This window comes from Rhamphochromis longiceps, linkage group LG16 (genome assembly GCF_057381845.1).
Source record: "Rhamphochromis longiceps isolate RC_006_pf linkage group LG16, R_longiceps_female_GT1.1, whole genome shotgun sequence".
Classification (NCBI taxonomy): domain Eukaryota; kingdom Metazoa; phylum Chordata; class Actinopteri; order Cichliformes; family Cichlidae; genus Rhamphochromis; species Rhamphochromis longiceps.
The window spans coordinates 19065295-19081444 of NC_140572.1; the positions used below are offsets into that span (position 1 = coordinate 19065295).

At 41.2% G+C, this 16150-nt stretch overlaps 3 protein-coding genes across 4 annotated transcripts in view; 1 reads left to right on the forward strand and 2 right to left on the reverse strand.

Moving 5' to 3' along the window:
* The first annotated feature begins 544 nt into the window (after window positions 1–544).
* On the forward strand, window positions 545–5584 carry LOC146650945 (inosine-uridine preferring nucleoside hydrolase). 2 transcript variants are annotated; one of them, XM_085385008.1, is made up of 8 exons: window positions 555–650; window positions 784–844; window positions 976–1055; window positions 1225–1412; window positions 3117–3299; window positions 3589–3700; window positions 4107–4243; window positions 4350–5584. In XM_085385008.1, exons 1-8 carry the CDS (start codon window positions 626–628, stop codon window positions 4695–4697), a joined length of 1134 nt encoding a protein of 377 aa, XP_085241134.1. In that variant the 5' UTR covers window positions 555–625; the 3' UTR covers window positions 4698–5584. The 2 variants fall into 2 exon arrangements, with proteins under 2 accessions (XP_085241135.1, XP_085241134.1); XM_085385009.1 differs by lacking the exon at window positions 784–844 and having other exon boundaries at window positions 545–650.
* Window positions 5581–7553, reverse strand: coa5 (cytochrome C oxidase assembly factor 5). Its single transcript, XM_085385010.1, has 3 exons — window positions 7314–7553; window positions 6036–6119; window positions 5581–5919 (listed from the first exon to the last, which is right to left on the reverse strand). Exons 1-3 carry the CDS (start codon window positions 7413–7415, stop codon window positions 5878–5880), a joined length of 228 nt encoding a protein of 75 aa, XP_085241136.1. The 5' UTR covers window positions 7416–7553; the 3' UTR covers window positions 5581–5877.
* Window positions 7554–7754: 201 nt separating this feature from the next.
* mgat4a (alpha-1,3-mannosyl-glycoprotein 4-beta-N-acetylglucosaminyltransferase A) overlaps window positions 7755–16150 on the reverse strand; it is a 30923-nt gene continuing 22527 nt past the window's right edge. The window contains exons 4-16 of the mRNA XM_085383826.1: window positions 15798–15931; window positions 15637–15683; window positions 15378–15491; window positions 14420–14495; window positions 13070–13184; window positions 12463–12593; window positions 12263–12370; window positions 12111–12185; window positions 11869–11987; window positions 10813–10891; window positions 10431–10491; window positions 10153–10265; window positions 7755–10058 (exon numbers count right to left, since the gene is read on the reverse strand). Coding sequence (XP_085239952.1) covers window positions 10032–10058; window positions 10153–10265; window positions 10431–10491; window positions 10813–10891; window positions 11869–11987; window positions 12111–12185; window positions 12263–12370; window positions 12463–12593; window positions 13070–13184; window positions 14420–14495; window positions 15378–15491; window positions 15637–15683; window positions 15798–15931 — 1199 coding nt within the window. The 3' untranslated portion in view covers window positions 7755–10031. The remainder of the gene's footprint in view (window positions 10059–10152; window positions 10266–10430; window positions 10492–10812; window positions 10892–11868; window positions 11988–12110; window positions 12186–12262; window positions 12371–12462; window positions 12594–13069; window positions 13185–14419; window positions 14496–15377; window positions 15492–15636; window positions 15684–15797; window positions 15932–16150) is intronic.

Consider the following 16150-nt stretch of genomic DNA (forward strand, 5'->3'; position numbering starts at 1 on the left):
ACTGCTGCTGCAGTAAATGTAAGAAATCTGCCAGCATGAATAAATACAAAATTACAGAGTTCTGGTAGCTCACTGCTGAGATGTATAATCTACATCATTCATAGTAAATGTCCTTTTTCCTTCACATAGATCCATTGTACAAAAAAAAGAAATTTCTATTTCTAAACTGTGAAAAAAAATTTAATTTTTCTGTTTTAATATTTTATTCATTACGTAATTACTATGGCGTGGTATGAATAGCCCACGAGAGAGATCTTTCTCAGCAAGAAAAGCTGTAAAAAAAAAATTTTGTTGCAGTTAGACATGAAAAATCTATGCCCTCCTTCACATTTTCCACAGCCGTCTGGCAGACTGAATTGAACTCTCTGCTGTGCCAGAATAAATTAAATAAATACATAATTAAATAATTTAATTTGTCACTAATTAAATAAAATTTGAAATAAATAAAAAGATAAACTGGGAACCTCCTATCCCGTGCTGCAGAATATCACTCCAGCTCACTGGGTGGCGGTAATCTACCCGATTGTTAGTGTTAACCACCGAAGAAGAACCAGCGGCAGAAGAAGACGAAGAATAAGGACCCAGAAGCAATTTGTGTTTCTGTGGGACTTTGTAGCAGTGGCTGATGTTTTGTCGACCTCTGTGGAAAGGTGAGGGATTAACGTGTTACTTTTTCTTGCTGGACTCAAATCAGGCTTTGCTTGTTTACGTTTATTTTACTGCGTTTAACTGACTGCTTAGTTTTAGAAAACACAGCATCGATGCTTTATTCTGTCATTTCAGGGACATTTCTTCTGCAAAAAGCGCTTTGTAGGAAGGATTTAAGGAAGCAGTCTTTCCACAGGTTGATTGTAGTTCCGTCACAGATTATGAATTTTAATCAGCAGACCATAAAGTAGATGGAATATTAACTTTTGCTACTAGGACAAGGTCCACTGTCCATTCAGCTTTTCGTGTTTTTATTGCTGTTCAAAGGTTGTTTCCAGTTGAATTTGGCCGGTTCCCGTCTATGAGAGTGACCCACTGCAGGTTATCCTTCTGTCACACTGCTGCAGGTAATGATGTGAAAATAGCATACGTTTCTGTTTCATATCAGGTTCACTGACTGAGATGGTGTAGCTGATCTCGGTGTAGCTGATTCCTGCCCTCTTTATCACAGTGCAAAGACCGTGTTCTTTCAGCTTAGTTTAACCAGACACTTGGATAACTGTGTTCTTACCGCAGGGTCCAGGATGAGGAAGAAGCTGCTGTTGGATGTGGACTGTGGCGTGGACGATGCTCAGGCCATCATGATGGCCCTGGCTGCCCCCAATGTGCAGATCTTGGGCATTACCTGTGTGCATGGAAACACCTCAGTGGAGAATGTGTGTAAAAACGCACTGCGAGTCCTGCAAGCCTGCAGTCACCTCGAGGTAGGGTGCTCTGTAGTTGCACACTCGTGTTAAAATCAAGTAGCGTGACATTGTTGGAATTTCCTGGCCTCATGTGATAAGCGAGGTTGCATTTTATAGAATTGTCTAACAATGAGGAGTTGTTCCTCATGCCACATGACCCGATGCAGAAAGTGGACAGTTTGAAGGAGTTGGCTTTAGTTCTCTAGTTTTGTCCAAATTCTTTGAAAATGAAATCAAGCATCTCACATATTAGTTATTATATTAAACCAGCTACTGCTTGGAAACAATTGGGCAAAGTTAAACACAAAGCACCTCGTCTCACTCAGAGGAATATTTTTGTTAATTCAGATTTGTCAAAGTGGTCAATTGTTGACATTTACTTAGTTTTTTTTTTATGCATGTATTCATAACATGAATAAAGAGAAATGAGCACAAAAGTTACAGGATTTATGTTCATCCATTTCTCAAGTTAATCCTTCCACATGGAGATGTACCTTTCTACTTTTTTCCAAACATACAAAACAGAAGACTGCCAGTTTAGGCCGCTTCAAAAAGGCTTCAGGATAAATGAGTAACATAAATCAGGTGTTTTATTAACCCTCTTTACCCTGGAGGATGTACCAGGCTGTATCTGTTATTAAAATACACACAGCATGGCGAGCATAGTACTCTCAGTGGTGAGCCCACCTTTATTTTTATTGCTCCTTGAAATTTTATTTGAATTTCCCTTTGGAGGAAATAAAGATTTTTATCTATCCTTCTATCTATGTTAGGTTGAGCTCTGTAGTCGCCTCTCCCTCATCTGCTTCTGGTCACTCTGAATACTTTCAGCTTTTTCTTTCTAGGAGAAAGAAGAACAGAATATATTCAGATGTTACTCCAGAGATAATTATTTTGGTTTTATTGATATACAAAGCTGAGAGGGCTTTTCCTCGCGATCAGCACTAACTAGCTTCCCTGCTAAAGTAAACCAATACTGTTCTTATTATGTTTACCACAGAATGACCATTGTCAGAAGGTGGAAAGTCACTCACAGCACTGTTTTACCTCTGCTGAGAGGGATGAATCCGAAAATTAGATTTTATACAATTTTTTTTCTTTCTAAGTGTTTGCTATGTAATATTCATTCTAGCAAATTGGGGTTAGTATCCTGCCCAAGGATATTTGGCACACAAACCTTCTAATGAGCAGATGACCTGCTCTACCACCCGAGCTACAGCCACCCCAATTCACATGCACACAGAAGGTGTAATAAACTCTAAACACTTCTTGAAATTCACGTAAGTTTCATAATTGACTAATCTGATTTGCTCCCCCGTTTACAACCTTGTTTACGAGCCACTCTGACCTCTCAAGTCATCAGCAGATGGTTTAACTGTTCCCAGAATGAAATCTAAGTGTGCTGAAGGTGCTTTCAGTTAGTGTGTTCCAGCTCTTTGTAACAAGCTGCTGACCTGAGATCAATTACATCTGTGCCAACACACAGAAACAGACTCAAAAGCTTTTTATATTTAAACCTCTGTGTTCAGCACATTGAGTTTGAACATAATGAAATGTGTTCTATAAATAAAAATGCCACTGCTGCTTAGTGGCAGTATGTTCTAGCTCGAAACAGAAGTCTGAATGTTACAGTTGCCTAAAAGCTGAAGTTGGTTTGGGAATGCTGATGGAATAAAAGCAGGGATGAATTATAACCGGTTCTGCGTTTGCATGTTTCTGCAGATTCCAGTGTTTAAAGGCGCTGCTATGCCGATCCTCGGCGACAGCGGCATCAGCTCGGGGCACTTCCACGGGAAGGATGGCCTGGGTGACGCTCCTGACTCCAAGGCTCCCGGTTTGGAGCTTGTTCAGAAGGAAAACGCTGCGATTGCTATGATCAGGATTGTAAACGAGAACCCAGGAGAGGTGAGGAATGTGTGAGTGATAGACCCTCAGAATGAGATTGTGATAGTTTCCATATTTCTCCTGTAAGTTGCTGTCAAATATGACAGTCTGTCTCGCTCTCTGAGATGTCTGGGCTCCTCTCATCATGTGCGCTAGGGAAAGTAAACACATGACGTCGCTATGTCAGCAATAAATGTCATTAATATCACAGTGACATTTTCTTTATCACGTAAAAGGTTCTGGGGGAAAGCTCTCTGCGCTTGCACAAGTGCGCTTTTTGCAAAATTTTAATCCGTGTGTCTTCTCCCAGGTATCTCTGGTTGCCACGGCACCCCTCACCAACTTGGCTCTGGCTGTGAAGATGGATCCATCTCTGCCGAGCAAACTCAAAGGCCTCTACATCATGGGAGGCAACACTGAATGTCAGTAAAACACTGTCGCTTCATAAGTCTACATAGGGCCAGAGGATATAAACTGTTTATGAAGAAATACACGTTAGAATGAATTCTATGGTGTTTCCAGACAGACGTGACTAAATAACCAGTGGACCCATTCTAACAGCAGAAACAATTATTTAATTGATGGAACATTTAAGTCGTTAGCTGTTGCTTTTCATTACCAAACTTTATGAAGTTTTCCAAGTATTGCTTTCCACCCTTTCAGTTTAAATTAATCTCAAAACAAAACAAGGTAATTGGATTTATCAGTAACATTTTGTTTACAACATAGTCCATCAAATATCAACTGGTAATTTATTATTTTTTCACCAGAATTGTAATCTTTGTCTGTGTGGGGTTCTCATTATTGTCTCTACCCTGTGTAATCCAGCTCGAGGGAACACCACAGTGTGTGGGGAGTTTAATTTTGCTGTGGATCCAGAAGCTGCATACATCGTGCTTAAAGAGTACCGCTGTCCCACCTACTTGGCCGGCTGGGAGTTCACCTGCTACAACAAGTTAACCTGGGTAATGCCTGTGTTTACACGTTTTAGCGTTTAGAAGTTGATTCGTGCTACATGTTTGTCGTCAAGTGACCAAAACAAAACACTTTTCTCTGCTCGCACTTCAACAGGAGTTCTGCGATGAATGGTTGGCGCAGGACACCAGTAAAGCTCGCTTCATGAAGAAGATCTTCCACCACAGCTACCAGGCGGCGCAGACTGAACGCTTGCAGAAAGAGTGCGTCGCGGGTTCGGGTTTCATTTCCTGCGACTCGTATGCAGTGGCTGCCGCCATAGATGATTCGTTCATCATAGAAAGCGACCAATACCCAGTCAGCGTGGAGCTGTCAGGCACGCACACCAGGGGCATGATGATAGTAGACACTGTGGGTTTCCTGAAGGACGCTCGCGAGGTTTGTCTCATGAGGAAGGTGGACTTGGAGAAGTTCAAGCAGATGATGATGGCAGCTTTACAATAATATTTAAATCGGCCAGAAGCGGCACCTTTACAGGTTTGTTTTTATGGGGCGGGTAACATGGACGTCCAGGTTTGTGAATGCGATGATTGAGGGTCCAAGTCCCTGTTCGAGTATTAAAATTGACATAATTTCCTTAGGGATTAATAAAGTATTCTAATTCTGTATTCTGATCAAACCACCAGTCTTCCATCAGTCGATGATTTGCTCAGCTACAGTCATGCCTTCATATGGAAGAGTTGCGTGGCATGTAAAACACCCATTATTATGTGAAAGAATGCGGAGCCTAAAATAAAGAGCCCTGCTTAACAGAAAGTTTATAATCACTGTTGTGATCGGCCAATCTCCCGCTAGGATTTTAGAAAGCCTTTATATTTCCTTCATAATTACTGTGATGGACAAGTGTTGTAGTTTTGCTACTGAAACAGACACATCCCATGATATCGATGCTCAGAGTTAATAAGAAGGAAAAAAAAGGTCTTGAATAAAAATCAGACTTATCTTTATTTAATGACACTGAATTTGAGCTCACTCTTAAATGGACTCAAAAATGAAGAGTTTTGAGCCACATCTGTTTGTTTGTTAGTTTTTTAATTATAGTCTAATTCTGAAGGCGTTGAACTGACTTTAATTGTGGATTGACCCAACTGTGAAGGTACATGGGGAGGACATGAAGAACTTGATTTGCTTGTTCTGTGACTGAAGAAACTGTTTGCAATGGTGGTCATAAGTCAGCACCCTGCATAGAGCAGAAACTGCAAGCTACACCTGGGAACTGACTGACATAGCACTGCCTCTCTGCAGGACACCTCATTTGTATAATGTTTATACTGTAGACAAGTTTGCTATCAATCAGAAGTTCAATATAATGTTTTGAAACAAAATCTTGTCCATTGTAATCATTAATTTATTACAAGTGTTTGCATTTCCTTAAACACACACTCATCCAACATTTTCCTCCCAAGAAATAAAAACTCCCATCGATCAGAAGAGTTGTACAGGTTTTGTCCCCAGTCCTGCACTTCGCTTGATTAGTCGGTAATCCTGTTTTCAGTGCGTCACCAACTTTCTCAACACATGTCCACAGCAGGTATTTGTAACGCTGGAACATTCCCTGGACATCAATGCACGTACTCGGAGCTGCTTGAACCCTAAAAAGATGCATCAGATTTCGCCTGGTTCCTCATTCTCCTTTCCTTCCTCTGAATCTTGACCTTGCATCCAGCTGTAAACAGATGATCTTGGTTAAGTTTTTTTTTTTTTTAACTGCACAATAAGCCCCTATCAGAAATTAGAAAGCTCTCTGTTTTAATGACTAGTTGACTGTTTCCTAAAACTCACCATTGACCTCTTGCACTCAAAGAAGGATGTCTGCAGGGCTTTGCAGTGGCCTTCCTTTAGACACTCACTGGGTTTCTTTCCCTCCTGAAAAAATAAGAAACCACTTCATACACTGGGCCCTTCCTATTAGTAAAATGTACATTATATCCACACTGTATATAAACACAAGTATAACTGGCATCGGTGACATACCATTAAACACTGGATCCTCTTTACTCATATAAGAGTGGACAGGATCACCACCTGTTTTTTTTCATGTAACCTCACAGTGATAAACATTTTATTTCACTTTGTGAGCTTTCTTTTTTTGATGATACTTGCTATGGAAGGAGTTACCCCAGCCTCAGGGAAAGATTCCTGTGAGGATTCTTGGAGTCATTTCTGACCAAATATGTAGGACTGCTTTCTTTCACCTGCACAATATCTCTAAAATTAAAAATATCCTGTCTCAGGGTGACACAGGGTGCATTTATTATTTATAGGCTGGACTGCTGTCATTTATTATTATCACGCTGTCCTAAAAATTCCCTGAAAAGCTTTCAGTTGCTGCAGCGAGGGTACTGTCAGGGACTAGAAAGAGAGGATATTCCTCCCATACTGGCTTCTCTTCATTGGCTCCCCGTTAAATCCTTTTAACACAGAAAGTTACGAATCGCTTGGCTCTCAGACTGTTAATTTGTGATTACAGGTATTTTTAAAAGTAGAATGGGAGGCAGAGCCTGCAGGCTTTCTGATCCTGTTTACCCAAGTCTTTCGCTATTCCACGACCTCATGGTGTTTTTTATCGAGGTCAAGAAAAAGACGAAGTAGTTGTTATTTATTTATTATATTCGACCACAGCTCCGGTCAGTTAAAGGCACAAAAAAAACAAGCAAACATGTATTTTGGGGAGACTGCGCCGACTTGGCTAATGTGGTGCTGCTAATTCTTGTTATTGGCAACATTTGACAACCCAGCGAAATGACGATCGTAGGACAGGTGTAAGTTTTAAGGTAAACAAGTGTCGCCAATCGACAGAAAGAAGGACAACCAATAATAATCTTGGGTAATATGTAATTCATATAGTTTCTAGCAGCTGTTAAACTAAAGCACTGTCTATGGGCTGTACTCTAGGACAGTGGGTAGGCTACAAAGCATGGCTAACCTCAGGAATCTTTCACAAGTATTTCTTTCCCGCGCTTTATTTATGGCTCTGTCTCCAGATTGTCTTTTAGGTGTAACAGAATTGATTGCTTTGGTTTTAAGCTAAGCACCCTCAACTAGGGTACATTAACTTACCTTAACAACACAGTCGTGCTGAAGGAGACATGCCTTAAAGTCTTCTCTGATGCCTGCACATGCTCTGTTATCCTCCTCCTTGTCTTCGTAATATTTCGGCATTGTTCGGAATTCAATTTAACACCAGTTATCACCGTACTAGTAAACTAACAAGTGAGAAAAATCAGCTAGTTCACAGCACTAAAACCGACGTTATTATGAAAGCTGTAAGCTACCATCTTTCTGAAATGGCATGATGGGAAAACGGAAGTACTCAGCTATGCATGCTGGGAACGATTGTAGTTTTCCTTGTATGTTTTTTTATTCATCAACTTGCGAAAACTTAACACGCTGGACTTTTAGGTCTTATTTGCAAAGTTTTCAATGAATTTAATTAAACCCGGTGATGCAGATGACATGAATAATGCAAGTAGAACAAAATCAACACAAAATGGCCATGGCTCGTAACAACCTTTAGCATTTATTTGGGAAGATGTCCAATGAAAAATGATGCAAGTCAGGCATACGCATGTACACGATGAAGGCACATAACTGATGGATGTTTGGAGGTGGGCGGCAGCTGTGAAGCAACACTCCTTTCCTGTTTGCCTTCTACTTTCTACAAATGCAGGAAGGAGCGGGGTCCTAAGGATCAAATGACCGTTTCATGCCGTTTACATGCATTCAGTTTGTTTAAATATGGATGCAGCAAACTCTCAAAACAGCAACTTGAGTTGCATTTTCTCCCATCTCCTCTGTAAATGTGAAGAATGTACCACTTTTCTTTAGTCAGCTCAGGTTTGATCAGGGGGCAGAGGAGCCTGCTATGACCCAAAAGGCATTTTTTAATGAATTACAAATAATAATAATGCACATGAACAAGCGTGATTAGTCAATTAAAAAATATTCATATTGATTCCACCAAAAGGCACTTCACTACCCCCTTGAAAAAAACCCTTTTAACAAGTAAAAATGAGTGAAGTTCCACTTTAAAACAGCTTCCACTCAGTAAATCAGCCACAAATACAAGTTGATTTCTAGAAACTATCAGAGAGGCAAGAGGAAGTAATAGAGAGACATAAATTGTTACTGTATTTATATATACAATCAGTGGCACTCTCCACAATTATCAGTAGTCATAATATTATGTCCAATCAAAAAAAAACTGACACATGACTGGACAAACGAATTGCAATGTGGAGGAAAAAAACGTGGGAAAAATGGAAAACTGGGTACAGCGATGAAGGCTAAGATTGTAAAAAAGAAAGCAGTGCAAATCACGCCGTTTCAGATGGTCGTCTGGCACAAACCCTGCTCATTTACCACTTTCAGCACAACACACAATTATTGTCGTTGACATCCAATCACTAATTGGACTGTGTGGGTTCAAAATATTCAAAACATTAGTATATCCAGCAATTGACGTGTAGGCAAACGTGAGCGGGAATAACGTTAAATACTTTCAAGGGACCAACATATAAGGCACATATTACCAATTTCGACCCACACAGCTACAGCTTTGTTCAGCAGATTTCCTACGATCAAGTTTTTTTTTGTCAGTTCCAATAAATTAGTTATGACATTTTGCGTCAAAAGGAGAGAAACAATAAGAAACTGAACCAAGCTATTTGTACTGACAGAGAAAGCAACTGAAAGTAGCTGTTATAATGAAAATAATATGTACAATAGCATTTAGAAAAGAAAAACGCACAAAAGTACACAAAGACACAGACTCTGAACTACCATAAACATCTCTTGATAGAATAAAAATATATTTTACCTCTTGTACAAATTAAAGATTTATTTCAAATAAATTAAATCACCTTCATAGATCGTCAGTCGTAGCTGTAATAATATATCAATATAACAATATATTCCTTCAGGAAAATGGTGCCAAGGCAATGTCCGATTGATTTCCTATAAATGGACACTGAGGTCATACACAGCCTGTCAGATAAGAGGTGTTGGTATTCATTGTCTTCATGGAGTAGGGTAGTTACCACTGATACTGGCATGTGGTCAAAGGTGTCACCGTCTGGTTACAGGCAGGATCTTTTTAATGGTAAGCTCATCCTGAGTGTGTGTTTCAGGATAAGCTGAGCATTTAAATGGAACCCACACCTTTCTAGATGGAAACATTTTTTTCTAATGTTTGGGCTGGTGTTGATCTGGAGCTCCGTCATCTCTGCAGAGAACAGAGAGCAACTGGCCACTAGTGATGACAACATTCTTGATCATGGCAGGCTTCGCTGAGGCGCTAGTGACAGTGCAATGCCCCAGCTCGCCCAAAAGGTGGCAGCATTGAGTAACTGAAGGATTTGGCAGCATCTACACCAGTGGCCAGGTGACCGGTTCTCCCTCAGATGCTTGATTAATTTGTCCCAGTATTTTTTTTCTGATTGTTTTAAAAGCTGCTTAACAACAGAGCATGGATCAAAAGTCCTCACACACTCCGCTGTTGTTTGTCAGACAGTAGTATTCACATTCTCACAAATAAACGAAGAGCAAAAGAGTGAGGGAGAGAAGAATGAAGAAGGGGAGAAACAGACTGATGAGAAGCAAAAGTATATTAGGGAGAGCGGGGGACAAACAGGTGGCATTCGTCAGACAAGCTCGGACGAGCAACTCTAAGCCCTAATGACTTTACTGCTGGTCGCTAGGTGCCAGGGGCCCTGCATAAGCAGCCTAGGGGGGCTCTGTTCCCCAGGGGCCATCACTCACGTAGGCCCTCAGGACCGTTCAGCTTGTTACCCTTTTTATATGTATCTGTGGGGAAACAGGTACAACCATGGAGTTAGTGCATTGATATTCATTGTTTATTGTGCAACACATCAACAGATGGCAAGTGTGATTGGCTTACTTCACTGAGAATGGCCCACACAGCAGAGTCCTTGAGAACCGAAAGTCGGAGTGCAACAACAGGATTCAGCGAAGGATCTACAGCCCCTTCGGCCACACCCTTTTCAAACTGACCTGTGTGTTTAAATAAACAGGCACACCTCAAAACTTGTAAGCGATCAGAGGCAAAAACGATCCTTAACCTTAACTGATTTACACATATTTTCTAAACCAATATGCTAAAGCTAACTAGAAAACATGTATTTAAACAGCATGTAGCAATTCATTACATTCACATACCGATCCTATAAAAGCGATCTTCAGTTCGCTTGTACTTGTCTTTGGTCTGAAGTCCACTTTCCTAACATAAGAGGGCAACAACAGATGGACAGCGAAATGAAATGAAATAAAACACTCATCTTATAATCTTAATGATGACTCTCATTTGAGCTGCATTCAAAGACATGTTGGCAACAGTTCTCAAAGCGTGGCGCACAGTGTCAGAATGAATCACCTCTGGAAGAGTATGCGATTCTGTCACACTCACATTCCTGTCAATAATCAATACCCCACGTCCCTCAGAGCAGCCATTCGATATAATCTAATCAGAGCCATTCACACACCGCACCAGAGAAAGGTGGCAGACGTGTGTAAGAGTCTGTGTGTGTGGGTGTTTTCATACCGAGACGGGCAGTATTTCCACCGTGGTGTTCTCGATCTTGTCCCCTGGGTGCTCCTGGTTACCGCTGCGAAACAGGAACCTGCCAGTCAAATCAAGCACATGTTTTAGCGCCGTCATTCATGGATAAGCATCCCTGCACTTTCTTTCTCCCCAATGGTACCAGCCACACAGATGCACACAGTCTGTCAAATTGGAGCTGGGAGCCAAGACGGCTGAATTTGGGTATGCAAAAGTACACAAACCCGCTGCACGCTATATCTGAGCTGAGACAACTGGGTACACCAGCTTGGTTAAAATGTCCAGGCTGGTGTTTCTTAGATTTCATATTCAAGCCATTACTATTATTTTTAAATACTATAAAATGCAATATTTCTGTCTGCTCTGCTTAAACCTGCCAGTATAGTTATTAGCTCCTTGTTCCCTTTCTACCCTCACTCCACAGAGAGTAGGAAAATGCTTCATTTAGAGTAAATGGTAAATGGCCTGTATTTATATAGCGCTTTACTAGTCCCTAAGGACCCCAAAGCGCTTTACATATCCAGTCATCCACCCATTCACACACACATTCACACACTGGTGATGGCAAGCTACATTGTAGCCACAGCCACCCTGGGGCGCACTGACAGAGGCGAGGCTGCCGGACACTGGCGCCACCGGGCCCTCTGACCACCACCAGTAGGCAACGGGTGAAGTGTCTTGCCCAAGGACACAACGACTGAGACTGTCCAAGCCAGGGCTCGAACCGGCAACCTTCCGATTACAAGACGAACTCCCAACTCTTGAGCCACGATCGCCCCCATTCGTACTCTCATTAGCTCATCCCGTTCCTTGGATTTGCACTGCACAGAAAGCACAAAAGCTAAATCTGAATAAACACTATCTCTAAACTTGATCTCTAACCTTGGGGTCAAGGTCATTTTTATTAGGTGGACCTATGGTATTAATTTGAAACTTGAAAAGTATGACACCATGTTTGCAAATTTGGATGTCCACGTGGCTTGCCTGTTGGGGCAATAAGGGGTAAAAACCACACAAATAAAGCAGCTCTTTATTTACCTCTCTATGCTAACAGGCCTGTCAAATTTGAACAGGATATAGTCTCCAGCAGTAGGAGTGATGGCCCAGAAGAAATCCTCCCCTAGATACGTCTTCTCCAACGTGTGACCCTGATAAACCTGAAAGAGACACGCTCTTTTATTCCTCACATCATTTTGCAAATAGCTAATTATATTTTTATCTGTAATTATTACTAGTAACTATACAATGAATACAAAGGTACCAAAACTCCAGAGTGATACCTTCATTGAAGTGGAGACCTCAGCAGGTGGGTTAACATGCATCTTGTGCAGAAGGGGCTTCAGGAAGTCCTTGTCCTACACAAAGAGGAAACAAGTGTTTCTACACAGGAAGACATTTCAACTGCTGTGGAAAATAAACACCCGTGACTCACCGTAAGTTTCTGAATCTTTCCAGCGAGAGAGGAATGGAGCCCCACGTGCTGAAATAGTGAAGGTCTAAACCGTACACGAAGGCTGGACTTCTGCCTCTCACAGTGTTTCTGGGGGGGAAGTGGCAGGAGAACAATGGTAAGACCTATTTTTGCTAGACTATTTCTCTCATTCATACAAGTAGTAGAAGTAGAATGCATACCGCATCTTTTTCAGGATTGCAGACTTTGACCCACAGAATATGGTCCAGCAGCCAGTCGATGGGCTTCTCTTTGTAGAACATAAAAATGAACTCAACAATAAGGTTCAAGTCTGGAGCCTGGAACATTTTTCCTGTAGGAAACAAGTTTATAGACATTCATTGATCCTCCACAGAAGCTCATTAGCAACAAATTATCTGCAGCAAGATGATTAAAGCATGAAAAGGGCTCAGGGGACTTTCTGGTACAGAGTAAACAAGAGAAAAACAGAGCAAATCAACAGGAATTAATACAGCAAGAAAGTAAAAATACTGTTTTGGAAACCTCAATTCTCTAAAAATCTTAAAAGGCATGCAACATGAGCTAAAGACGTACCCACTCCTCATTTACTTTTGTTTTTTCCTGCTTATTGCAACTACCTAATTTCCATAGTGATCAATATCACTTTCCTCTTTCTTTACTGGCTGCTCCCAATGTGCTTCATTTCATTTCACTGTTGTCATAATCAAGTGCTACAGGATGGAAATGCCTTATCACAAATGTGTTTTTGCTGACTGTGCTTTGTTTTGACAGAACACTGGTGGATGCTCAGTGCTTAATGCGTAGTACCAATGAAGCCAAGCTGAGAGAACTCCAGGATCATCCAGTCTTCTGAAGACAGCTGCAGGGCAAAGTTCTTCATGGTGGCAAAGTAGTTGGGCTTGGCCACAATGTCATCCTCCAGCTAAACAAACACACACAGGAAAATCAGACTGTAAAACAGAAGAAACCCTTAAAGTTTAGGGCTTTAATTGTGGCATAGAGGGTGAATAGTAGGAGGGAGACTCTTCTATTTTCACACAAGCACAGCTCTCTGAGCTCAGTTAAGAAACACTTCTGAGTTTGCGCACTAAACTAGAGTAGCGCGACGCTATGCTAGGCAGTACCTTTTGCCTTCAGGTGAGAGCACAGTATGGAAATGACACATCGCACAAAGAAGACAGAAAGATAAAAGATCACAGCAGTTACATTCAGTTTTGAATGGCTTGTATAAGAATCAAATCCCATATGTGACATCTACTTTAACTTCAGGGCTGCAGAAATCTAAGAGGATCAGCCTACTAAGTAAACCTAGCTACAACAATAAACCATAGTGCCTCTGAAAAATGACCTGGTTTTCATTGATAAAAGAAAACCTGTTTCCTTACTATGCATGAAAACAGGCTTTCACATTTGCAAAAAATACATCGCAGTCCATCCAAATCTGGGAACTGAGTGTGTAACATTTTGCATAGTCAGCCTAAATTGTTGAGCACAGTATATTTCCAGTGTGATACATGTTTGTTTTGGTACACCCTGTCATTCGCTCTGCTTCAGTTCTTATCTATAAGCTATAGCATGCTAGTAGGATTAACTGTTAAATCTGGGCAGACACCATCCAATTTTAATTACGCACTACACCTTTTAATCGGCCTCCCTGTAAGGCCAAAGCCGGAGTCTTTTCTGCTGGCAACAAACCAACAATGACGTGGAGCTCAGAGTGGAAGTGAAAGAGGTCAAAGGCTTACACAGAAATTCCAATAAAGTTTATTCAACCAAGATGACTGTGTCCTCAGTGTTGCCGTAGCAGAGAAAAGGAGAAAGTTTAGTCTTGGAAGTCGATAAAATAGAATAATTTTAAATGACTTTCAGAGCACGTAAAGCCTCACTTTTGATTCTAAAGCCCAAACTGGACTGTTGGATAAAACAGATAATCAAAGGTCAATATGAACATGTTGCACTGTTCTTCCTGATGAACTTTTTTTTAAAAATATTTATATTTTTAACGTTTAATAAAAACAATGAAGTAGAGAGGAAAGTAGAGAGGGACATGTACCGAAAGGTTCTGGGTTCGAACCCGGGCCGAACCAGTAACAAACCAATACCAGAACTGAACAAAGTGTGTGCTCAGCTTTACATGCTACTGCACCAAAGACATACCTGGACATAATAAACTCCTTTGCTTACAGCATACATCATGAGGAAAGAATAATCCAGGTTCTGCTTCGTACGCCATCTAAAAAAAAACATTAAAAACAAACAAACAGATTATTGTATTTTCTTCTCAGGAATATCATATATGTGCACGCAGCATGTCAGACACTTTGCTTTACATGCAGAAAGCAAAGCTGTAGTCTCGGCTACACACAAAGTTGCAGCAGCAGACTCTGAATAATTGATGAACCAAACTGTCACACTAATTGTTTGATCTACATGGTGTTGCAGATTGACTGAAGGCAGCAGGTGTTCTTGTGTGGGAGGTGCCTGAGGGTGCACATGCACTGTCACATATACATACACATACTATTAATAAAAAGATCAAGAGAAGATACAGGCTGAGGGCATGGATGCACACTCACACAGAAAATAAGTGTGTAATATACAACACACCACAGCGAGCATGTTCAACAACACACTGTACTATTTATATCCCCATCAGAAGCATCAGTGCTAACAAACACCCACAAATGAACCTAACACACAGTCCTATTAATCAAGTGTGTATTGTAAGTCTTCACAAGTGTTGGCTCAAACTGCACCATGAACAGATTTTTAATTAAGCCAGTTGTTAGCCTACTACAAAGCGAAGATGAGTAGGGAGGATAACAAGAGCTGAACACTACAGAGAGACAGAGGCAGAGGGTGCTGCTGCTGATGACCTTGATCTGACTTTGAGAAATGTCTGTGGAATACTAAGTACCTACGCAACCTACCTAAAAGCTCTCGCCTGCTCTCTCCCCTCCTACTTTCCCCTGACTCATCCTTTATAGTTTTTCTGCAATCCTCATCACAGCTCTGCCCTATTTCATTCTCCCAGGGCTGATTTCTCCACCGTTTCCATAATAATTGCCATCACATTTTTTGCCCTCATTCAGTGTCACAGCTCTGACTTCCATACCTGACTCTCTCTTTGGAGTCTCCAAAAGTCTCTTTGAGGTTGTTGAGATCGGGGTAATAGGAAGCTGGTGGGGAGATCACCTCCAGCAAGCCTGAGCTCAGCTCTGTAGAAAACCTGGGGAATGAAGTCCATTTGTGACATCAAATATGGGACACACACACACACACACGCATTTACAGTCTTTTCAGTCCTTAACAATATTTATACTTTTTTGTTTATACCCATCAAAAAAAAAAAAAAAGCAGAAAAATATACTCACTCTTTCTCCAAGCCAGCAACCACGCTGTGAACGTATTCCAGGTCAGTCTGGATCGATCGTAGCATAAAGACATATCAGACAGAGACCTTTTAGAATAATTTTTCTTTCACTGTGCAGAACACGGTGCTATGACTCATGGTTTATAAATGCGAAAATCTCACCTCCCCAACAAAGACTATAATGACACAGTCGAGTTTTTCCTCCGGTGACAGCTTGTCTATTAGCGAGCGCAGCGTCTCTGACAAATAAGACTTCACCTTCCGCTTCACGGTGGGGATCCCCATCACCATGGTAACTAGGAGGAAGACGGAGACAGGTGAGAAACAAGAAGAGTCCAGGGCTGCAGAGGTGGCGGTTTAATCAAGTGGATCCAAAACCAAATAAAGTTTGCTGTTAGACAACAGGCCAACACTGGCCTGAAGCCACATGAACAGCACTTCATGCCCACAATGACAGATGTCAGTGGGAAGGATGACTGATGAAGACGGCTTGTAATGCATCTGCAATACCATGC